Genomic DNA, 25,405 nt, shown 5'->3' on the forward strand with positions numbered 1-25,405 from the left:
ACGGGTCCAGAGATTGTAGTGGACGCCACGGAAAAGATTGCACAGATACGACAACGCATGGCGGCAGCACGCGACCGTCAGAAAGCCTACGCGGACAAGCGTAGGAAGCCTTTGGAATTTCAGGTCGGGGACCGGGTTTTGCTTAAAGTCTCACCCTGGAAGGGTGTGGTTCGTTTTGGAAAACGGGGCAAACTAAATCCGCTGTACGTCGGACCATTCAAAATCATAGAGAAGATTGGCAAAGTGGCATACAAGCTAAACCTACCAGCTGAACTCGGTGCAGTTCACAATGTCTTTCACGTGTCAAATCTGAAGAAGTGCCTGTCAGATGAGACCCTCATAGTTCCTTTTAAGGAACTCACTATCGATGAGCGGTTGCAGTTCGTCGAGGAGCCAGTTGAAATCACGGACCGGGATGTTAAGGTCCTCAAAAACAAGAGAATCCCTCTTGTTCGAGTTCGTTGGAACTCCCGTCGTGGCCCAGAGTACACCTGGGAACGCGAAGATCAGATGACAGAAAAGTACCCCCAGTTATTCGGAACCAATGCAATCACTACTGAGGCTGAAGCTACTACTGCGGAATTTCGGGACGAAATTCCAGATCAACGGGGGGAGGATGTGACACCCCAGGAAAACCAATGAACGATATAACCTACCTAGCTTCCTCAGTGAGTGCGTACCAAATTTCGGGACGAAATTTCTTCTAAGTTGGGGATAATGTGACAACTCGTATTTCAAACCTACTTTGTGTGACGTTACGTGCTTATGTGAAGCTATATGATTGATTTAATGAATGATGTATTTGATACGTGCTTTGTGTAAATGTATGTATGTTATGTGAATGTTACATGAACCGATCGCACAAGACTCACCGACCGCACAAGCCCATTTGGGCCTTATTCTTTCTACACGGACCTATGGGACAACCTATTAAGGGGATTCGACCTACTACACTTATACGAATGACATTAGAGTATAGGGTACACCTCATTTGTTACAAAACACTCTATACACACACAAGAACCCTAGCTCTCTAGAAGCCGGCGGCAATCATCTTGTATCTCGAAGCTCTCTTTGAATTCGTTTTCCCTTCCAATCGGTTAGTGTGTTTATGTTTGTGTTCATGATTGATTAACGATATGATTGAAATTGCTCATGTCCATGCTAATCGGTTTGTTCTTAATGTTTGTATACCGAATGATTTTAATCGGCCGTATGGTTATTATGATTGATTATGTTGTTGAAAGATAGTGTTTTTGATAATCGGATCACATGTATGCTTATTAATGCTCATACGATTTGGATTGCATGACCTAGAGTAGAACCGAATGCATAGTAATCGGTTGAGATATGATATAAGTCGGATGTATGTTAATGTTTGGGTTTGGTGTTCATGTTTAATCATGTTAGGGTTCATGAGGTTTAGTGCTAAAAATCCCTGTTTTGATCGATATGATTTGTTTAGGGTTATGGAAATTGTGTTAATTGATAATTGTTAAAATTGGAAACTATTGAAATTGGTCAAAAGGATTAATGGAAATTGTAACCGATTGCTTAAAAATCGGAATGTTTGAACCGGTCACACAAGGCCTCTCAATCGTACAAGAGGTCCATTCGCACAAGCCGGACGCACAAACACAACCACATTATGTTTACCTATGCCTGATCGCACAACACCCTGTGGATCGCACAAGCTAATGCCGATCGCACAAGGGGTTGGGCCACACACTGTTATGGAATTTTTATTACACTATTGGGCCGAACAGCCCATTCACCAATCGTACAATCCAATCCGGATCGCACAAGTGGTATCATCCATTGGGCTGTGTATGATAATGGACTGATGATGTTGGGCCTCCAAGCCCAAAGATCAATCGCACAACCCAACTCAGTCGCACAAGGTTAACCGGGTCGTACAAGGTTAACCGGGTCGCACAAGATGTTTGTTAATGTGTTATTTGGGCCGTATATGTTAGACTGTTTGCTTGTATGTTGGGCCGGGGATTTGTTGGGCTTAGACATTGAATCGCACAAGATGGTTGGGCTCGCACAAGCTCAATGGCCCAACCATCCGAGACGCACAAGTGGTGAATGTTATGCTTTGACTGTTTACGTGCTATACGAGTTTGCTATGACTTATACGTGCATTACTTGAAGTCAAAACCTGACTTGTGTGGTAACCCTGTTAGGACGTGGTTGACCACCCTTAGTTCAAGAACCTTTTTGTGTATCTGCCGAGCAATCCAAGGTGAGTTCACACAGCCAAGGCATGGGATTCCCGGGTTGGGAATTGGGTTGGAATATTTGAAATGGATAATTACACGTACTTACGCAATCACTAGACTATAGACCATCGTCCTCAGGCTAGTCAGGACACTTACGTAAAACCTACGTAAACTAGTATCTTCCATTGTCTCCCGGGTCGGGAGGACACTTACGTAAAACCTACGTAAACTAATACCGACTACTGTCTTCCGGGTCGGAAGGACACTTACGTAACTCCTACGTAAACCCCACACGTACCACTGTCCTCGGGGAAGGGCACTCACGTAAATCCTATGTGACCTTGTACGTATTCCTGTTCTCGGTTTAAGAAGAACACATGGTTGCAAATAGTCTAGTAAGTACCATAATGGGAAGCCCCATTAGTAAAGAAAGAGAGTGGGAATCCCCCACTAGTAATATATATATAACCATGGGAAACCCCCACCATTAGTACATACATGCATGGGAAGCCCCACTAGATGAACTTACGCATTACTGTTATGAACTTACTTTCTGTGAACTCGCTCAACTAGTTGTTGACTCTCTGCTGCATGCCTTGCAGGACCTTAGGTATTTATGGAGCTTGCACAAGGAGGAGCGGGTCGTTGTGGACAAGGATTCGTGAATGCTTGATAAACACTTATGACATTTCATACATTAAAACTTATGTTGGGTTTTTACGTTAATGCTTCCGCTACACCTAATTATGTTGGTTTTGATTAACACCCTTCGTATTAATGGATAACTGTTACTACTTATTTATATGTTCAATATGATTGGTGGCTTGATCCTGGTCACGTCACGCTCCCAAGCGGTGATACTCCGCAGGTGGATTTTGGGGGTGTGACATCCTAGGTTTAGCAGGATACTACAGACGCTTCATCGAAAATTTCTCAAGGGTTGCTGCACCCCTAACTTCCTTAACTAGGAAGAGTATAAAGTTTATTTGGGGCCCTAAACAGCAAGAAGCTTTTGATATCCTCAAACAAAAACTGAGCAATGCTCCAGTGCTGACATTGCCAGAAGGAATGGAAGAATTTGTCATATATTGTGATGCATCGCACACCGGTATGGGTTGTGTGCTTATGCAGAGGGGAAAGGTGATTGCCTATGCTTCACGACAATTAAAAGTGCATGAAAAGAATTACACCACCCATGACTTGGAGTTGGGTGCCGTTGTATTTGCACTAAAGCTTTGGAGACACTATTTGAATGGCATTAAATTTGTGATCTATTCTGATCACAAGAGCCTCCAGCACCTGTTCAATCAGAAAGATTTGAATATGAGGCAGCGATGTTGGATGGAAACTCTGAACGACTATAACTGTGAAATAAGGTACCATCCAAGCAAGGCCAACGTAGTCGCAGATGCCTTGAGCAGGAAAGAAAGAGTGAAACCAATAAAATCAATGCCAAGAGCATTGAAATCAAGAACAGTCTGAATGAGAGATTGTTAGCTGCACAGAAAGAAGCTGTGTTAGAAGCTAACTATCCTAACAAAAAGCTAGGAGTAACTGAAGAGCAGTTATCCTATGGCAAAGACGGAATTTTGAGGTTGAATGGAAGGATCTGGGTTCCTGTTTATGGAGGTCTTCGTGATATTATCCTTCAGGAAGCCCACAGTTCCCGATATTCCGTTCATCCTGGTGCTGATAAGATGTACCAGGATTTGAAGGCAAACTTTTGGTGGATAGGCTTGAAAAAGTCTATAGCCACCTATGTAGCAAAATGGTTGTGTGCGCAAGTAAAAGCCGAGCATCAGAAGCCGTCAGGCTTGCTACAACAGCCTGAACTTCCCGAGTGGAAGTGGGAAATGGTGACGATGGATTTCATCACCAAGTTACCTAAGACAAAGAAGGGAAACGATACAATATGGGTAATAGTTGATAGACTGACTAAGTCAGCACACTTCCTACCCATAAAGGAGACTCATAGCTCCGATATATTAGCCCAGTTGTTTGTAGACAAGATTGTAGCCCTTCATGGCGTGCCTGTGTCTATTATCTCTGATAGAGATACCAGATACACGTCACACTTTTGGAAAAGTTTCCAACAATCTTTGGGCACACGTTTGAACTTCAGTTCGGCTTACCACCCTCAGACGGATGGACAGAGTGAGCGTACAATCCAAACGTTGGAAGACATGCTTCGTGCATGTGCGATCGACTTAGGTGGTAATTGGGATAACCACCTGCCATTAGTCGAATTCTCCTATAACAACAGCTACCATACGAGCATAAAGGCTGAACCTTTTGAAGCCTTATATGGTAGAAAGTGTAGAACCCCCGTTTGTTGGGCAGAAGTTGGAGATGTCCAGATGACAGGACCAGATATAATATTTGAAACCACGGACAAGATTGTCCAAATTCGCGATCGATTGAAAGCTGCCCGTGATAGGCAGAAAAGCTACGCAGATTTAAAGCTTAAGCCTTTCAATTTCGAAGTAGGCGATAAGGTATTGCTTAAGGTATCACCCTGGAAGGGGGTGATGCGTTTCGGAAAGAAAAGCAAGTTAAGCCCGAGATATATTGGACCCTTCGAGGTAATCGAATGTGTCGAATCAGTTGCCTACAAGTTAAACTTACCGGAAGAGCTTAGTGGAATCCACAATGTGTTCCACATCTGTAACTTGAAGAAGTTTTTCGCTGATGAATCACTGGTTATACCGCACACAGATGTACACATCGACGAAAGCTTAAAGTTCATTGAAAAGCCTGTGTCGATCGAGGATCGACAGGTTAAGAAGCTTCGCAGGAAGTATATACCGATTGTGAAGGTAAAATGGGATGCCCGTAGAGGTCCCGAGTACACGTGGGAAGTAGAATCCACGTTGAAAGAAAAGTACCCTCATCTATTTCAATAAATCTCGAGGTTGAGATTTCTTTTAAGGGGGTGAGGATATAACACCTCGAAATTTTGTGTCCAATAATGTATTGACACGTGTCTTAGGTTTACACGTGGTATTAAATACTAAATAAAGGACTAAAGTTGACAAACATTGAAAGTATGTAAATTCGAGGGTTAAAAATGTCAACAAGGGATAATTATACTGTACAGTAACCCTAAAAGATGTTCGTACCTTCAAACGAATGAATCATGGATCGTACGGAGCGAAATGTGGAAGAAAGTGAGAGATTACAAACTACATGGTTTAAATGTGTCAACATGTTTAATTTATACCTCTGAGTGACCTTTGACAAACCCGAGACTTTGTAACAGTAAATTACGCTCACTAGAATGTACGATATAAATTTCGCGAAGTTCCGTTTTAAAACGAGCAAGTTATGATCGAATTCGTATGAGAGGGGTTAAAAGCGTCAAACATCGAAAGTTATGACTTTTCGGGTAGTAATAAATTAACCAAGGGTTAATAAGTTGGGTAAAGGTTCCGAGGCCCTTAATCGTAAATAAACAAGGCCCAAAACGCAAAGTTACCCCTTCGAAACCGAAAGGCCAGGGCAATAATTACAAAAGATTTGAAAATCTTGAAAATTAAGCTTCAGGCGGGCCGCGTAAAAGAATTGATGGATCTTACGCGGGCCGCGAGCCTGGTATAGATCCGGGCTCTGACATTGAGATTCAGGCGACCCGCGTAAAGGTTACCTGATCTTTTACGCGGGCCGTGACAAGGCCCCAGTTGCAGAAAAGCCGGACAGGTTCACTGTTTGCTGTTTTAACCGACTTAGAATGCCATTATGAGAGCATGGGCGCCCCCTAAACGACCCCTAGCACTCAGGGACACATGTTGATGATCAAGGAACCCTTGTAGCCTTAGTTGTAATGATCCTAAGCTCAAAATTTCACTATATAAAGGCCATGAGATGCAACATTGTAACCACACCTTCATTCAACACTTCTGATCATTTCTGGAGCTCAAGTGTTCTCTCTTCTCATCTCTGATCGTGCTTAGGACTTCAGTAAGTGTGCTTAACCCTTTTTAGTTAAGTTTTTGCATAGTTATTGCTTAAAAGTCAATCCGTCGTAATTAACGATTGACTTAATGATAAATCACAAATGGTCCAGTGATTTGTCGAATCAAAGGTAGTTATATGTTGGTAATCATGTGGGCATTAAACCCCTAAAAGGGCACCCTCTGATTTCCACTCTAACTAGTCCGAATGTCGAGTCAAACTTGCTTAGAAAAAGTCAACAGAATGCTAAATTGCGATTTCATGCATAATCAGTAATGTAGATGGCGTGTAACCTGTTTTAACACTCATATAATATGATAATAAGTATATTAACTAGTCTAAGCTTGTTTGATCCGACCATTTACTGTTTTGACCCGGTTCGGAGCCGAAAGTCGCAAAACTTTGACTTTTGCTTTGACTTCAATTCTGACCCGTTATGGTATGATTTAGATATGCCTTAGGACTCTCTTAGGACCAGGTTACATGATGGTATAACCCTCTGTGACCGGTTCGTTGTTTGTTCGAGTCTTTTACACATTTCCGTTATATGTATAAATGTTGACCATAACGCCCTTTTCACTTTAAAATGAGAATTTTGGACATGTGAAAGGACGATAACCTTAGTTACTGATTTCTAAGCATGTCCCTAAAATTTCACGTCAATCCGAGGTCTAGAATAGGAATTATGCTAAATAGCGCAATTACGAAAACATTAGTAATTAAATGGCGCAAGTAGCATAAAGCCTATCTAAACCCAAATTTCGACACCGAACCTTTTACACACTGATGTAAAATAATATTTTGGGATTTTTAAAGATTTTTAATTATTTTTAACCTGCTCATAACCTACGGTTATGGCAACGGTTCGGTAGATACCGAATATACCCTTTTCGAACATAACTTGAGTTCTACAAGGTATTTTGACCCGATTCCAGTTGCTACTGATTTTAAATAATAAATAGAGTATTTTGGACTTTATAAACTGATCGGAAAACTCAGATTTCCTGTAGAACTCGGAAACCTCTTTTATAATCTTTAAAATGACCGAAATACACCTACGGGGCATATATTGGATTTAAACTCGTTACGGGCATTATCGAAGGTATCCTACTGATACCACAACCTCTTTGGAGCATATTAACTTAGGAAACCTGTGTAAGACTCTTACGGTTACCCGTTACGCCTTTTACGCGTACGGTTCGGTTTATGTAACTAGTTTACATACGCTAGCCGAAACGGGTCAAACCTTATCGTTTTTACCTCAATATCCAGAATGTGGTTATATTACCCACATCAAACAAGTCTTCAAACTTGTTGGGTCCAAACCACATTCCATTCCCGGTTTTCGCCTTTCACGCGATTAAGCCGTAATTATCCTTTGAAACTAACCGGTCTAAGCTAAGGCTACATCAAAGACCCGTTAGGATTCTAATAGGTTGTTATAAACCTTCGTTCCAGAATAGGAGACCAGTAAAAGATACTTGCATTTATTTGATTGAGGATATTACTTGCTCAGGTAAATACTTTTAACTTATTTTCTGTTATACGGGCTTGGGTTACGGTATTTAAAATACCGCTTGGTCGGGCAATTGACCCCAACTCATTAGTAGTTGGGTATTATCAATGTGACCCGTTTAAAAATTGGTTTTGTTGGCTTTACGCCTTTGGGAGCTTAATGACCATGTCCCGGATATCCTTGGCAGCATTTTACGAAATGGCCACGACCTTGACACGCGGGTGTAGGCGTACACCCGACAATGTGTCCATAATTATAAAGGTATAGCCGTGGGTTTTCACGCCACGGTTTTATGCTATGTGGTGTGTCAATTAACCTTAAACCCGGCACGACCCGGGCGACCGAACGCATAGTGAACATGTAATTCTTTTACAAGATTTAATTGATAAATTATCCCAAGTTATAAAGAGTTTGTGCCTTGTGCATTCAAATCAATTTTATTAAACATTTTACAAATGTGTCGGTTGAATGTATTTACCAGTGTAAACTGACGTATTTTCCCCAAAAGATTAAATGCAGGATCTACACATAATAGGCTGGCCACTCCTTAAGCATCGTTAGAGTCTCGCAAGCTTGGGATGCCATATCTGTTGAACAATATTTATATTTTTATTTTGATCCCCTGTGGATTATATTTCGATGATTTGTGATACTTGGATATTACATTCGATAGTTGAAATATATTTATCTTTATGCTTCCGCTGTGCATTTATATATTGTGTGGTTTGACTATATTGTTGCCAACTCCGTCACGGTTGTCCCCCACCGGGCCCACCGGTGAAACACGTGGAAATCGGGGTGTGACAATACTAGAAGCGGTGGCGTCGAATGATTTATGGATTTGGCATTCATATTTCGGTGTTCCAGGTTCTAACAACGAAATCAATGTGTTGCACACGTCGCCGTTGTTTCAAACCGTAACGGATGGTACCGCACCCTTCTGTCCATTCTATGTTAACGGATGACATTACAGACGAGGCTTTCTTCTTGTGGATGGTATCTACCCATCATGATCTGTTTTTGTGAAAGCTCCTTCCTTTCCTGTCAAGGCTAAAGAAATCGTGTTAAAAAATTGCAAGAATTGGCAAGAAAAGATGTTGAGAGGTCTTTTGGTGTTTTAAAGGGTAGATGGGGCATACTACGCTGACCGGTTCGTGCGATGAACAAGAAATCAATACATAGCATAGCATATGCATGTATCATATTGCACAATATGATAATAAAAGAAGACGGACGTGCAATACCTCCGGATTGGGTTCCGGATCCTCCTACACAAGTTCAAGTTCCAGAAAATATCCAACAAGACTTGCGTGATGAAGAAACTCACTTTCGGTTGAGATACGATTTAATCGAACTAGTAGGTTCTTTAGGTTTGGAGTTTCATGAGTCGGACGAGGAGTAGAGTTTTTTTCGTATTTTTTTTAAATTGTAGCCTAAAATATTTCTAGTATGTTAAATTGAACTAGTATGTTTTAATTTTAATGAAATTTATAATTATAGTGTTTTATTGTTAATTTCTAATTTAAAAAAGGGTTAATGGATTTAAACACCCCCAACTATCGCCATTTGGACTCTCAACTTTCACTTTGGCTCAGACCACTCTCAACTTAACACATTGATTGTCATGGCACCCTCTTGTTAAATATTCACTAACCAGGCTAGTAAATTTAGCCTATGTGGCAATTTTATCTGATGTGGCATATCTCCATTAACAACTGATGTGGCATTTCATACCTAACCCAAAAACATATAATAAAACCACACCTAACCCAACCCCTACCCTCCCCCCCTCTCTCTCTCTCTCTCTCACTCTCTCCATCATTCACTCCACCACCACCCCCACGATCTTATCTAAACAATCACAAACCCTAATTCAACCTTGTATATTCAGATTGAAAAACGTTGGTGTTCAAGGCACACCAATCATTTTTCCGAGCCCTAATTTTGAATAAATTATAGTAAGTTGGATACACATCTATAGGGGAGGGGAGATGGAACATTGATTCAGCCGATTGATTCTAACTCTGAATCGGCTTTCATCGGCTCGTGGAGCTCGTCTTCTTCCTCTTCATTTCTAACAACTTCTTTTGGATCAGAACTTGATTCAAACAATGCAGATCTGGACGACAGTGGTGACCATAAAGAGTTCATTACTAATTTAACTCGGCAAATGGCGGACTACATGCTTGAAGAGAACGATGACGTCACCTCGAGTTTGAAGGAACGCGAGTTCCATATTTTTCGGAAACCGTAGGTTCGATTACTACTAGTTGTTAATGGAGATTTGTGTGTTTACTGTATAGTTTTTTGTTTTGATTTTGAATCTGGAGTCTGTTGAGAACAAAAATCACAAGCAGACTCGCCGGAGCTACGCCGATACTGTGAAGAAGTCGATCGCCGGAGCTCAATCGGAGGTGGAGGTTATGGTGGAGCCATGGTGGTGTTCTAGCCATAGTGTAATTAAAATAGGGTTAAAATAGGATTGATGGTTTTAAAGAAGATGAACGAGAGTATAATTGACACGTAGGATATGCCACATCAGATAAAATTGCCACGTAGGCTAAATTTACTAACCTGGTTAGTGAATATTTAACGAGAGGGTGCCATGACAATCAATGTGTTAAGTTGAGAGTGGTCTGAGCCAAAGTGAAAGTTGAGAGCGCCATCGGCCAAATGGCGATTGTTGGGGGTGTTTAAATCCATTAAAAAAAGTTGTGACCGATGGAATTTCATCGCTAGTGATGACCATCGCCACTAAAAAAGGCTTGTGAGTGATAGAATAGTGATTGATGATATGGCGGAACTTGATTGGATGTTTGTGAGTGATGGAATTTTTGCAAGTGATACCACCCCCACTCCCCTAAGGGGACTGGGGGTGGTCCGTGATGACACCCCCATCACGCGTTTTACAACATTGCACACCGCTGCCACCACCTATTATAACGCGTGAACAATTCAACGCATTGAAAGCATCACGCGTGGAAAATGAAGATGGCCGCTTGCTTTTTTGACCGTTTGACACAATTATGAATGTTGGGATTTAATTTTTTTGAAGGTTTTTTATAAATCCACAGACCATTCCCCTCACTCATTTCAAAAAATCAAAAAATTCTCCATTTCATTTGAAAAATTCTCCCACTCAATTTAAAAAATTTTACAACACACATGGAAGGTTCAAACAAGAGAGGTGCGGGTTCGAAAAAAAGAGGTTCGGGTATGAAGAAAAATCTCGTAAGACCCAAGGTTCGAGCGAATCTTGGTGAGCCGACGCAATTTAGTTTGCAAGACGAACCCGAGCAAGTCCCACATTTTCAAACCTAACAATATCCACCCTTTCAAACCCAACAATATCCACCCTTTCAATCTCAAACGTATCAAAACCAATCGTTCGTTCCACCGTTTCAGCCTCACCAATTTAACCCCAATCGTTTCCAAACTTTCAAACCCAACCCCACCAACTCGACCCACTACTAGAAGATAACACCCTCATCCATCAATTTGCAAATGCGTATCGTGAACCACAACCAAGTCTCGACGACCATGAAGATGATGATTACGTTCAAGAAGAAGAAGAATAAGAAAAAGAAGAAGAGGAGGAAGAAGAAAACGATGACGTTCAAGAAATTGTCCCGTCATCCGTTCGAAAACATTGGACGAGCGAGGAGGAGGTCGCCTTGGTGAAGGTGTACTTGCACATCTCCGAGAACAAGAAACATGCCAACGAGCAAAGAAAGTATATGTTTTGGAGACGGGTCATTAATCATTTTAGCCAACTTCCAGGTTCAACGGAACGAAACCTGGACCAAATGACGTCAAAATGGACGGATTTGAACGGGAAAATTAGTAAGTTCAACGGTTGTTTCATTCAAAAGGTATGTTAAGTTTAAAACTTCTTTTTATTTTAAAAAGAGAATTCTGTTATTTAAAAAAAAACATAAATAGCTTTAAAAAAAAACAGAAACCGTTTTTTTTAAAGAGAAAAGAGTAATTTTTTTAAAAAACAGAAACAGTTTAAAAAAAAACAGAAAACTATTATTTAAAAAAAGAGAGAGAAAACAGTAATTTTTTTAAAAAACAGAAACAGTTTAAAAAAAAACAGAAAACTGTATTTAAAAAAAAACAGAAAGCAGTAATTTAAAAAAACAGAAACAGTTTAAAAAAAAAAGAAAAATTAAAAAAAAACAGAAAACAGTAATTTTTTTTAAAAAACAGAAACAGTTTAAAAAAACAAAAAACTGTTATTAAAAAAAACAGAAAACATTAATTAAAAAAATAGAAAACAGTTATTTAAAAAAAACAGAAAACAGTAATTTTTTTAAAAAACAATACTTAACTTTTTGTATTTTTTGTAGAACCGAAATCCACAAAGTGGAGCGAGCGAGGCAACAATCATGCAACAAGCCACCGAAGAGTATTGCAAACTCTACCATAAGAGGAGTTTTCCACACGTGGCGTCATGGGATGTAACAACTCTCACTAAAATTAATACTTATTATATTAATTCTCCAGTAAGGAAACCCTAATTGAGAAACCCAAGTAATCCTGCACAATCCCTAAAATTTTCAGAACAATCAGAATCAGGATCAGGGCCCCTAAAACTCAGGGGGGATATTCCCTACTCGACGATTATCCACATATCTTGCTGTCTAATTCGAATTTATCAATTCTGTTGACTCAGCTAGCCTACCCATGAACGTGGCAACCCTACGGTGAAAGGTGTTCCGTCGCGCCACGCGAAGGAGACAGGTCTTCCTGTCGCGACTCGCGGGGGAGACCATTTTCCAGCTATAAATAGAAGGGTGTGGAACTGAGATTTCTGCAATTGAACGACGTTCAAATTCGTTTCCTACACTGAGTTATTCACTTTCTCGTTCAAAACACACACCACACGAAACGCTGCCGCAATAACAGGGTAATAACTTGATCACAGCTACGTTTCAAACGGTTCAATTCTTTTCTTTCCTTCAGCTTCTATTATAGCAATAGCTCGGGTATTATATTCTAAATCCCGAAACGCTGCCCGTTATTAGAGTAATAACTCTAATCACTGGTACGATACTCTATCCGATCGATTGAAACTATCCGACAGGATGTTTAAGTACTATCCTTTGTCATTAGTCGTGATTCCGACAGGATGTTTGAGTACCACCCGAACTCGGAGAATACTCTGTCATTCGTTGTGAACCCGATGGATGTTTAAGTGATTGCACTTTGTCATTCGTTGTGAGGGTTTTATCTCGTGATTATCGTTAAAGTTGAATTGAGTTAATACACTAATACGAGTTCCCTTGTATCTAGAAATTAGAACTCATAAGCAGGGAGCTGCTATAATACTTAAAAGCTAAGTAAACTTAATAAGTTAAATAAACTTAGCAGTTAAGTTAGCTGAGTAGATTAATTAATTTGTTAATTTAGTTAAGTATGATTAATTAATCAGTTAATCAATATTAATTAAGCTAACAAGATTAATTAAGCTAAGTAAGATTTATTAAAAATAGATATATATGGGGATGTATGAGAACGTTTAATATTAATAATTAAATATATTATTTTTTGACCTTACTCCGTTTTTAATGAAACTTAGGTCAAAACATAGATAAAAATATGCTCGTTTTAAAGACATATTCGTCGTTTTATAAAACGTCATATTTTAAAAGTTATACGAGAAAAACGAGTGAAGCAGCTGAAATAATATATATATAAGCAAGCTAACTAGTATGTCAAGCAGGTAGGTAGGCATGTCAATTGTATCCCACATCGATCAGAAGATTTGTTGAGGTGCTTGCTTGCTTGCTATAAATTGGAACCTAGGATTTCATTTTTCGTTGCTCATTTCTTTTCTTCTTCTCTCTATACGTTGGTGTTCTAACCAATAATCACCGATGCGATATTCTGTCCGATCGATTCAGGAACCAACTAACGGATACCAAAGTGCTATACTTTGTGAGTTCATTAAACGGATGCCAGAGTGTTGTACTTTGTGAATTTCGGTAAACGGAATCCAAAGTGTTATACTTTGTGAGTTCATTAAATGGATATCAAAGTACTGTCTGAATAAGACTATACTTTGTGAAATTCGTAAAGGTTCGAATCTCGTGATCATCGTTAGGTTTGATTTGGGTTTTACACAAATACGTATTCCATTCTGTTAAACTATATGTTTAACCATCAGAATACTCCCAACTATACGCTTACAATCAAAATGAATGCTTAATCATCAGAAGATCCAAAATAATAAAGTATATGCTTAATTATCAGAAGGAGTAGAATCAAGAAGTTTGTTAGATCAATACTGCATGCTTATACAGTGAGTCATTCTCTTTTTATCAACTGTTTTATAATACTCCAAATTATTTTCAGAGTTATAATTACAGTGATTAAGTTTATGTAATCACCAAATTACAGCCGGTATGTGGGGTATTGTGCACATTACTACTGTTGTTATCACTTTAGGTGGGCGAACCTAATTAGTGATATTCGTCACCATTGGGGCAGCCAATGGGGGATATGACCACAGTCACCGAAATGAGTCAAGTGACAAATACTGTGGGTAGTTGGTTTGATATCAGAAACACTGTAATCTCTCTTAATACTGTAAATTATAACAAATGCGTCGTTTTAAGTAAAATGAATGATTCACTCAGTATTTCCCGCTGACAAAACCTTTTTAAAACGCGTTTCAGGTAATTACAGTAGAATGGAGTAAGGATTGGATCCGGCACTGAAGGACTTCAAGAAGTGGCTTATTTTACTATTAAATCAAATTAAGAAATATTGTTTTTACTAAAAACTACCTTTGTAAAATATGAAATTATTCCATCTATTTAATAAAAAAAATCCGGTGTTTTCTAAACTCTGATATTTTTCCTAACTCACGGTCCTGATGAAATTTCCGCTGCAATGTTTTTCAAAATAATCACCGGTACCACGTGGCTGTTCGCGGCTTCCGATTCCTGCCAGGATGGGGTCGGGGGTCGTGACATGGGAGGTTGCGAGACATCACCCGAAGTGGGTCCCGGTTGATTTGGTCGACATGGGTAGGCAGACGGCTCCAAAAAAAAGAGGAGGTCCGAAAAGATCAAAGACCTCCGATTCGGGGAACTACACGACTTCCGCGTCGGATAACTTGCCCCAAATGAATTTAAACGAAGACCCCCTTGACGAACCCGATCAACCCGTTGACGACCCCGTTGAAGAATATACACCTACAAGGCCACGCCGCAAGAAAAGTTGTGAATCGTCAAGCAAAGGAAAGGAAGCGGTGGCGGAGTGGATCTTCAGAATCGAAGAGGCAAAATTGGCGCAATACAACGAGGCCAAACAAAGAAAAGAAAAACTTGTGTCCATAAAACTTGAACGCGAGCACGCGTACATGGGACACTTGAAAACGGTAGAAAGATAAAATGATTTAAAAATCTTGTATGAGCCGCACGTCCATCTCGACGAACCGTTTAAGTCGGTCGTAATTTAACAAAAGTGCGAGATTTGCGAAAGGTGGGGTTGGGAGATGCCACCCATTTAATTTAAGTTTTTTTTTTCCAATAGTTGTTTTTTTATTTTGCTATGTAATTTATTTTTTAATTTTAATAAAATTTATAATTTAGTGTTTTATTATTAATTTCTGATTTAAAAAATAAAAAAAAAATTGTGAGTGATGGAATTCTATCACTAGTGATGACCACCACCACTAAAAAGGCTTGTGAGTGATAGAATAGTGGTTGATGACATGGCGGAACTTGATTGGATGTTTGTGAGTGATAAAATTCTATCACTTGTGACCACCCCTAGTCCCCTAACTCTTATATATCTCCATGAATGCTCTAATGATGTAGATCTAAATCGATTCACCAAGATAACATAAGGCTATAGGGTGTGGTCATGACCCTCATGATCACCATGACCCTCTACATAGGTACCACATCATCTATCTTTAATCCATTATTCAAAATCACTACCCTAAGGGTGTGGTCATGACCCAAACCACTATCCCCTTTATTTTTGTTAAATTTTTTTTTGTCTTAAAATTATCAAATGGGAGGGTCGTGGTAATCGTGGTTTAATCCATGAGAACCACCATCAATCAAGGAGGGGAATGGTATACCATTTATGTAAAAATAATGTTCCAATCCATGATCCCATACCCATAGCCTAATTGGATACTTAATATGTCAATAATAAGAAAAACAACTTTTGGATAAAAAAAGATGTCAGTTTTGATAAGGTCTATTTTCCGAATCCTAAAATGATTTACCAAGAATATTTTAGTATGATAGATATAACTTATATGAACGACAATTAGTGACGTTGTTAATTATCGTGATACCGGGCGTTGTGGCCAAGGTCGACTATTCGATCGTCGCCAGCCCATTGGCTCTCTCAGATGCGCGGAAACCCGGTCTCCACCCGTCCGAAGGCACGACAGTGTAATAATCGATAAAACTTCGCCTCCCATCCAAGACGAACCGGCGCCACCCGTATTCGCCATTCACCTGCATGCCGCAGAAAATAATGAGGAGAGTGGGCGTCGAACCTAGGTCACAAGGAACACCAAGTTTTTCTCCAACCACTCCACCACTACCTCGTTGGCATATAGCTTATACTATCTTAAAAGACAAAGTCGGTGGAAACACCACCGGCTTTGCCTCCCCCCCCCCATACTTTCACGATGTTGTAATTTTTGCCCCTTGATTTTGATACCTTTAAAGTTTCATAAAATGGCAAATTCAATTCCTAAACTACTACTTCATTTTACAAATAGTTTGCTTTTGACATCCCAAATTTGCAGTAGCTTCCTTTTCAGCCCCAACTTTGTTATAGTTTCGTTCTTACCCCAAAACTTTATCAAATTTTATCTTTACTCTTTCTTAGCCCTTAAGTTTAGGAAATACAATTTTTAACCACTTAACTTTTTATTAACTTTGTAAATGCCACTTTGACACCCCTCGAGAGTTTTTGTCTTGACCATATAAATTCGAGTTAGTCAGGCTGCGTATAATACGTTATGATTGTACGATACAAATTCGATTTACGTTACGTTTTGATCCAATCACAATGCAACTATATGATACATTGAGTTCAATTAGAAACGTCAAACGCTTGAACTAATCCGTTCGATATTTACGAAGTACCCGCACCAAACGCACACGAGTCTTATTACTAGTTTAACTTGAAAATAACATTGCTAAGGTAGGTAGCTGTTTCCCATTCCTATAGTCTTCTGGTTATGGTTAATCCAAGGGGACAAAGCATCTTCAATTCAATTTTAAATATAAAAAAATATAATCTTCTAATTTTTTTAGCAAATACATTCAAAAACTATTTGAACAAAAATATTTTAAGAAACGGACCCAGGAAACAGTTCCATCATAAACTAATATTAATAATAAATATTACATTAAAACATTAGCATCCAATGCTTCTTGGAGTTCATACTTGAAAATGTTGCTACAGTAGCTTACTTCTCTATCTTCTTCTATAATGCTTTCATTCATGTAGGCTGAATTTGAAATGGAATCGATGGGATTTCTGCTAGATGAAGAAGGTGTACATGTTGACGAATGCAAGAAACTTGACATGAGACCGGCTTTGTTATAGTTTTCAAGATCAATACAAGCTAAAGAATCAATTGACTGGTCTACATTGGGTTCCATGAGCTTGGACGTTTCACTATAAAATGGAACACCACATGAAAGAGTACTCAATGTAGAACACTTTGGGATTTCTTGAATTATGGTTTGGTCTTGAACATGATTATTGTTGTCTTGAACTTGTAGGTTATTTTCAAGATGGTTTTGTTGGGTACTTGGATAACTAAATTGAAGGTTTTGATTGCCTTGCGACGCAAGGAACAATGCGGCTAACCTCAACATGTCAAGGTCGACCATGGGTTGGATCCCTGACAAGCTCAAAATGGATGAAAGATCAAGCCGAGGTTTATGAGTGACTGGATCAATTCCCATTCGAATGAGTCTTTTCCTAATGTTGGTGTTCCAATAGTTTTTTATCTCGTTATCTGTTCTTCCAGGCAAACGAGATGCAATTGTTGACCATCTATTCAATAACACATGATGATAACAAAGATATAAGTTTTGAAACCCATCAATCTAGCTAGAAAATGGCATTTGACAATTAATAAACAATTTTCAAAAGCAATTAAAGTCCAAACTATAAAATTTAGACCAAATTTTTTAAAGAACCACTAATTAGAAGGTTAAGAACTTTTGACTTACTTGTTGCCCAAGACACTATGAAGTTGAATGATGGTTTCCTCCTCATCAAAAGAAAACTTGCCTCTTTTGATATCGGGTCTAAGATAATTTGTCCATCTTAACCTACAACTCTTTCCACATCTTTGAAGACCTATACATAGTCAAATAAAACCAAAACCCTATTAAAATTAACAGCAATTTAATAATGTTATGTATGAACACTATCATGTTTTATGGAAAAAAAATATAAAAAATATGTATAACTTTTTAGTCAGGTCAGCATAGAGGTATTTTATCCATCAACTACAATTTTAAGGTTCAAAATCAAATTTTCACTTGATGGTGTCATCGAACCCTCATGACCCTTACAACAACGTATAATACTTTATAAATCATGTTGTTTTGAGACGTAAACATATTTTCGTATACTAGTAGATGACAAACCAATGATGAAACGTACCCGCATTCTTTGGAAGAGTTCTCCAATGTCCATAACCATTCTTGTTAATATAGTCAATGAGCTTTTGATCTTCATCGGCAGTCCATGGACCTTTTCTTAAACCACCATTTTTGTCACTTTGAGGTGTTCTTCCCATTGTGATAATGATGATGATGATGGTGTTAACCTTTAAGTGATAACTAATATATATTATATTAAATTATCAATCTAATCTATCTTATAGAGAAATATATATGGTTGTGTTTGTGAAATGGAGATAGTACACATAAATATAAATACGGAGGAAGATAAATAAAGTCAATGGGATTGAGATGGGTAGCCGTCCATTGTTTATCTCTATGACTACGTGTCCCTTCTTTGAGAAATAACATACTTTTTTAAATGATTTTGTACAAACATATATGCCGGATAAAATCTAACACACTTTTATGACAAATTATTTAATTAACACCTTTTTGACCCTGGTACGTGACGTTTTTTACGTGTCACTAAAGGATATATATTTTGTAAGAAGATACCTAATTTAGTGAAACTTCATAATTTGTTTTTTGAAGATAAGTATTTGTTCATAAGATTTCTTCTTTCGTTATATACATATACATATGTATACACATTTATTTATGTAAGTATACATACATGACGTGGTCACATATGCAATTCTAAAAGTGATATTTATTATAACAAAAAATATCACATGAGGATCCCTTTTGTAAGGAGTTCTATATATTGCAAGTATTGTCAAATCTTTCAAATTGAAAACTGACAATTAAATATAATAATTAAAACAATAAATAAACTCATAAATTAAGGTGATCAAAAATAAACATTTCACACTAAAAAGTAATGAATCTTTTATATTCATTAATCTCATTACTTTTGAATTTACATCGAGATAGTTGGTAAACGGGCAACAAGCTGCGCCGCTACCCCTTTTTGAATAGCAAAACTAAGCCTTTTAAAAACTACGTCCATAGATCTCGGGGTCATAACATTACTATGCATGACCCTTTGAACTCGACTAAGTAGGTCCACAGTCTCTGGCGCCAGAAAACCAAAAGTATCAAAAGCAAATGGGATAAACACGTGTTGGTTGTCAAGGCACGCTTTCTCATGTTTGGTCACTTTACCCGAAGCAGCCTTTAAAGGAGCCTGACCCACCGTGAAAGCACTACCCCCTAAGCCCACAAGCGGGGAAACCCCTGTTAGATCCACACAGGCATGTTTTCCTCCTACCCATCCAAAGACCAGAATGTCGGCTGGTCAAAGGGTAGATCTCCCTTACAATGTTTCTGTTAAGAAATTAACGGGTGACTCTTTCTTAGCAGAAATACCCTGAAGATGGGTTAGGCCAGCATATGTCGCCGGTGGAGTATCGTACTATCCTTAAGTATCGCCTCATGATTCCTTTATTCCCAGTTGATGAGGTATGTCATGTTTGTCATAAGGCGTGTTTGAATTCCTTTGGGGAGCATGCAGTTCATTGTAGAGAGCTTCATTACTGAAATCCAAACCCTAAATGATGGAAACCGAATTTGATAGTTTGGTCAAACCGTCAATGATTGTTTATCACACGAACTAGCTCATCGATACATTTTTAACCACTGTTTTTGGGCATCGTAACTTCATTCCATGTTTTTTTTATTTATTTTTTTACGTTTGAGTCTTTTTTTTAATCTAACAATTGGTTTCATATCCGGTCTATAAGGGCCGGCCCAAGCCCAAGTCAAATGAGGCTAGGGCTTTAGGCCCCAAAATCTATAGAGCCTCAATTTTCCAAAAAAAAAAGTTATAAGTGTAACATTGTGCTGCAAGTCTACAACAGGTTTGTGATATAGTAAGCTAAAAGGCATTAATTGAAATTAATTTGTTAGTTTATTAATCAAGAGAAAGTGTAACATTATATTCGACTGCAAGTCTATAACAGGTTTGTGTGGGTTTTTTTTTTAATCTAGAGAAAGGCCCCGAATTTGTAACAAGCTTTGGGTCACCAAAATGGTTGAGCCGGCCATGCGGTCTATACAAACATTAGGAAAAATTACAAGAATGATAGGTAAACAGGTAATTAACAAGTTGCGTCGTAACTCATTTTTAAATATCAAATCCGATCCTATCGAAAATTTCATATTAGATTGACTCGGATACAATTCTGCTAACTCTTGAATAATTTCATACTAATACATCATCTATCTGTAGATTAATTGAACATGCTCCATTTCTTAATGCTTGGTGACATTAAGACTAAGAGCCACACACATCGTTTTCCGGCAGGGTATGGGCGGTGGAGGTGGTCTAAAATGTCGTGGTATAATACATCATTAGCTGTACTCCGCCGTCATATAATTGCCACGTACCCTCTTTAGTCAATTATTTATTTATTAAATTCACGGGTTTCTACAGCTTACTTATTATTTTATTTCAATCATATCTCATTTTTAATTCTAATGCATGGTTTCGAAATATTTAACATTTATCATGCATACGTCATGCATAGCTCACTTTGTCAAGCTGGCTTAAGATCACGGGGTCATATATCCACATGTCCATACGTCAAATTACGTACCATAGTGTACTTGCGTGTGGATGTTTTTTTACTTCTAGAACGAACGTTGTGGGGACGGGAACACAGGCCACGTCGGAGGAGCGTGGAGCGCTAACACCGTCACAGCCCCGACACTAGGGAGGGGCGAGGGTGATGGCATGGGATTCTCTACAGGCGTGAGGGTGGGGATGAGTTGAACGAGGCGGAGAGAGTGAGCCACGTGTCCATGTATACCCCTAAATTACCAGATTTTATAAGACCATGTGTAGTGGTAGGGGGTTATACTGCCCCCACCATGTGGCATTATCTGACACGTAACGTCCTAGTCAGCAATGGGGCATTATAGCAAAAGTGGCGTAGTGGGGCATTATGCCAATAACCCCCCATTCAAGCATTTCTCATTTTTTTTTTTAAACTTAAATACTTCATTAAATTAAAAAAAATTACAATACTAGAAATAAAAAAAACATCCGATTAAAATAAAAAAAAAAAACACTAGTTTTCGTCTTCGCTTTCTTCACCCTCGCCAACTTCGTCTTCCTCGTCCTCCGTTTCTTCCTCTCCCTCAGGTGGTACATACCGAAACGACCATGGTGTACCAAATCAACCATTAACTGGGAATGGTACGGTTCGTAACGCAACTCTCGCGCATTATTCACTCTTTCTTCCATTGACGCCTGTGGATGTTCCTCTTGAACGGCTTCTGGCATATCGCCTTTCCTTCGTCTTCCAAAATCATGTTGTGCATGATTATACAAGCGTACATAGCATCTCTCATTTTTTGCTTGCTCCATGCACGACAAGGATTTCTCAAGTATTGCCAGCGTTGTTTAAGAACCCCAAAGCATCTCTCAATGTCTTTTCGTGAAGACTCTTGAACCTTTTTAAAGTATGCTCTTTTTTCATCAATAGGATCACTATACGTCTTCACGAAAATCGAATACCTAGGATAAATTCCGTCGCTCAAATAATATCCATGAGGGTAGTAGTTTCCATTTGCGTAAAACGACGCTTTTGGAGCTTTGCCAGAAATCCACTCCTCTAACAACGGCGATTGTTCAAAAACATTGATATCATTGCATGACCCGACCACGCCAAAGTAAGCCGACCAAACCCAAAGGTCCTGTGAAGCAACCGCCTGAAGAATAATAGTGGGTCCTTTTTGGTCACTACGTGTGTGTTGGCCTCGCCATGTAGTCGGGCAGTTATCCCAACGCCAATGCATGCAATCTATGCTCCCGATCATACCAGGCAAACCATGCTCGGCATTATGTACCTCGTAGATCTTTTGAAGGTCCTCCCATGTAGGCGTTCTAAGATAACGCGCACCGTACACATCAATTATACCTTTATAAAAAAATATATACATAAGATTCAAAAAAAAATCTAAGCATACTCGTCGTTTAAAAAAAATAAAAGTAAAGTATAAGAATTGTACCGCGACAAAAATGTTCCAAGCTGTCTCATGTTGTTTTCTCCGCCATTTTTAGATACTCGTCGTTGATGTCGGTAGTGTTACCATAAGCAAGGATTCGTAATGCCGACGTACACTTTTGGATACCGGTAAATCCAAGTGCCCCTCTCGAATCCGGTTTTTGTTTAAAATAATCGTAGTTGGCTTCCAAGTCGTCGACTATGCGTAGAAACAACCGCTTACTCATTCGGAAACGACGCCTAAAAAATTCGTTCGAAAATGTCGGCGCCTCATCAAAATAATCTTTCATCAAACGATCATGTGCCGCGCGTCGGTCTCTTTCAATATAACCTCTTTTATTTTTTTCTGCTTGAGGCCGACTAGAATGCTTGACATATCTCACCGCTAGTTGACATGCACTCGTAACCGCCTCTTGCTCAAGCTCCTCATCGGTCGAACCATCGCCATCCGCAAAATACTCGTTGTAGTAAAAATTAACCATGGATGAAGAACTAGGAGAATCCATTTTTTATAAAATGGTTGTATTTTTTTAGAGAGTTTTTGAGAGTTTTGGTTGAAAATGAATGAGTTTTGATTGTGTTTGTATATATATATATATATATATATATATATATATATATATATATAGGAAAAATGTTAAAAAAATAATAAATAAATAATATAGCCGTTAACTAGCCGTTGTGGCATGTGATTGGCTGGTCAACATCGAACAAGCGTTTTAATAATCACGCCGGACAAATTTTTTTCCGATTTTAACGCCCCATAACGCCGGGTGTAGTGGCTTATGGGGCGTTATAAGGCGTTTTGTTTGAAAAATTTTTAAAAAACACGCCCCACTACGGGCGGTCTAATAGTGTCTATTGTTCACATTTTACATCATCGCAATACACCTTAGTAGGTGTGAAATGTAAAAGCTCCCTGTCCATACGTGACACACTTTTTTTTTTTTCATATTTTACATGAATCACACCGGATAACCTTAAAATCCAAATTACCTAAGGCTTGTTTATAAAGGTGAATTCGGATAATTGTCCAGCGCCACGTGATCCTATATTCTTTGAACAACACCACCAAACGATTGTCTTTTGATTTTTGAATATTGTGTTAGATTCAAGAGCTACATGGTGTCGTTGCAAGAGATATGTCTTTTTAAAAGGATTTGCGACGATTTTTCTTAAAAATGAGTGATAGATTCATGAACAAAAAGACGGAATTAGTGAGATTTACTGATGATGATGGTGGTGGTGGTGGTGGTGGTGGTGGTGGTGGTGGTGGTGGTGGTGGTGGTGATGCTTGAATTGAAGAACAATGATAAGGATCACTTCAATGTAAATTGCACAAACGACACAAGGATTTATACGAGGAAAAAGCCCTTGATCAATGAATGATCTCCGGCATAAAAAACCTCGGGTGATGGAAACTACCGATCACCAAGCTCAAATTAATCAATAAATGTTTACAACTTCGGATAGTGACGAGCTAGGTACAAGGATCACTATGGTGAAGTGTGTAAAAGTGTGTGAAAACTGTTAAGTGTTTTGCCGAATGCTTCAAGAGTGCAGTTGTACGAGAGTGTGTGTAGCTAAAAAATGGCTAAGTGTTTTAATCAATAGCTCGTTACCCCTTTAAAAATAGAAGTTAACTATGCTAACAAACTATCCGACTTTTGTGCCATGCTCCCACGTTCTCCACAACGTCCATTTCCAGTCAAACGTGTGCGAAATACCCGTGGAATATTCCATAGCAACGTTGCCAAGACCAGGTCAAGCTTGTTACTCCTGCAAAACAATACGAATTACAAACAAACAATCGTTAGTATGAGGATCCTTAAAGTGATCCATGATCCTGATCCTGAAGCTCTTCTGAGGATCACTATCTGTCACAGAAGTAAGGATCATTATTAGGATAACAAGTAAGGATCACGGGTCATTAGAAAATCCTCCCCTAACAATTGCCCCCAAAATATAAGGAGTAACATGTAAGATGAACGAATTATATTTTCTTAATCTTATCCGCAACTAACTAACGGATATATAGCCGTTGATGTAGAACTATCCGTTGCAACTGTGACGTCACAGAAGTGACATCCCTGCACAATCATGATTATAAATAGGAGATATAGATAGGATCGTTTTGCATTTAAATTTCAGAGATACTCCCTTTATAATCTCATCCGAAGATCAAACAGGTATACTTTCTTCGTTTTCTTCCTTCTCTGTTTTATTTCTTTTTCTTTTATCTTGCAAAAAATGTTGCTCCGGAACTCTCCTGCTAAGGATCCCAAAAAGAATGGCCCCTTGAAGGGTCAAGGGATCATCAAGGATTCCCCACAAGAGAGGTGTTGCTTCACTGATCCCAGATTGACAAAATCCGGCACTATTTTCCGGCGAACACCTTCTTCAAACCTTTCAGTCCTACTGCCCTGAGCGATTACATCTCTGAAACTTGGGTTGCCTTCCCGGTCACTCCTTTCATGATAGGATACTCGTATCCTTTCCCTCAATTCACCCAATCCTTTTTCTCCCTCACCGGCATCTGCTATATCCAGGCCATGCCGATGATCTGGAGGGTTCTATACACCCTTGAAAGGATCATCGAGCAAGAAGGGATCGATCTTGGAATGTCAGAGCTTGGTGAGATGTATGACCTCACTACTTTCGGATCCCACCGTTACTTATTCAAACGAAAAGCTGGTGAAGAGCACCCGATCTTCAAAGCCACCAAGAACGACACTAACTGGAAGCGACGCTTCTTCTTTGTCAGAAGAGACACCATTCCAAACGGAAAGGATCTGCCCAGGGAGTGGTGCACCCATGGTAGGATAGAGGATCCTGATAAGGATCACCAGACGATTTTCTTTTCACATAAGGATCACTAACACCCTTTTGTGTTTCTGATGTGCAGCTATCACTGTCTCACACCTTAGACTGTCCCCTGCCGCCAAAGAGAGACTTGCTGCTTTTAGGAGGCTTGATCCTGCAACAAGAACATTCAACACCAACACCCAGGACTCCCAAGAGATATCCTCAGGCTCAGTCACAATGTCAAGTAAGTATCCTGTTCTTGGTATA

At 39.1% G+C, this 25,405-nt stretch overlaps 1 protein-coding gene across 1 annotated transcript; it reads right to left on the bottom strand.

The window, feature by feature from the left end:
* Window positions 1–17,045: 17,045 nt before the first annotated feature.
* Window positions 17,046–18,607, bottom strand: LOC110917164 (transcription factor MYB41). Its single transcript, XM_022161762.2, has 3 exons — window positions 18,361–18,607; window positions 17,922–18,051; window positions 17,046–17,742 (listed from the first exon to the last, which is right to left on the bottom strand). Exons 1-3 carry the CDS (start codon window positions 18,494–18,496, stop codon window positions 17,082–17,084), a joined length of 927 nt encoding a protein of 308 aa, XP_022017454.1. The 5' UTR covers window positions 18,497–18,607; the 3' UTR covers window positions 17,046–17,081.
* Window positions 18,608–25,405: the final 6,798 nt, after the last annotated feature.

The sequence above is a fragment of the Helianthus annuus genome, chromosome 16 (assembly GCF_002127325.2).
Source record: "Helianthus annuus cultivar XRQ/B chromosome 16, HanXRQr2.0-SUNRISE, whole genome shotgun sequence".
In the NCBI taxonomy this organism is placed as follows: domain Eukaryota; kingdom Viridiplantae; phylum Streptophyta; class Magnoliopsida; order Asterales; family Asteraceae; genus Helianthus; species Helianthus annuus.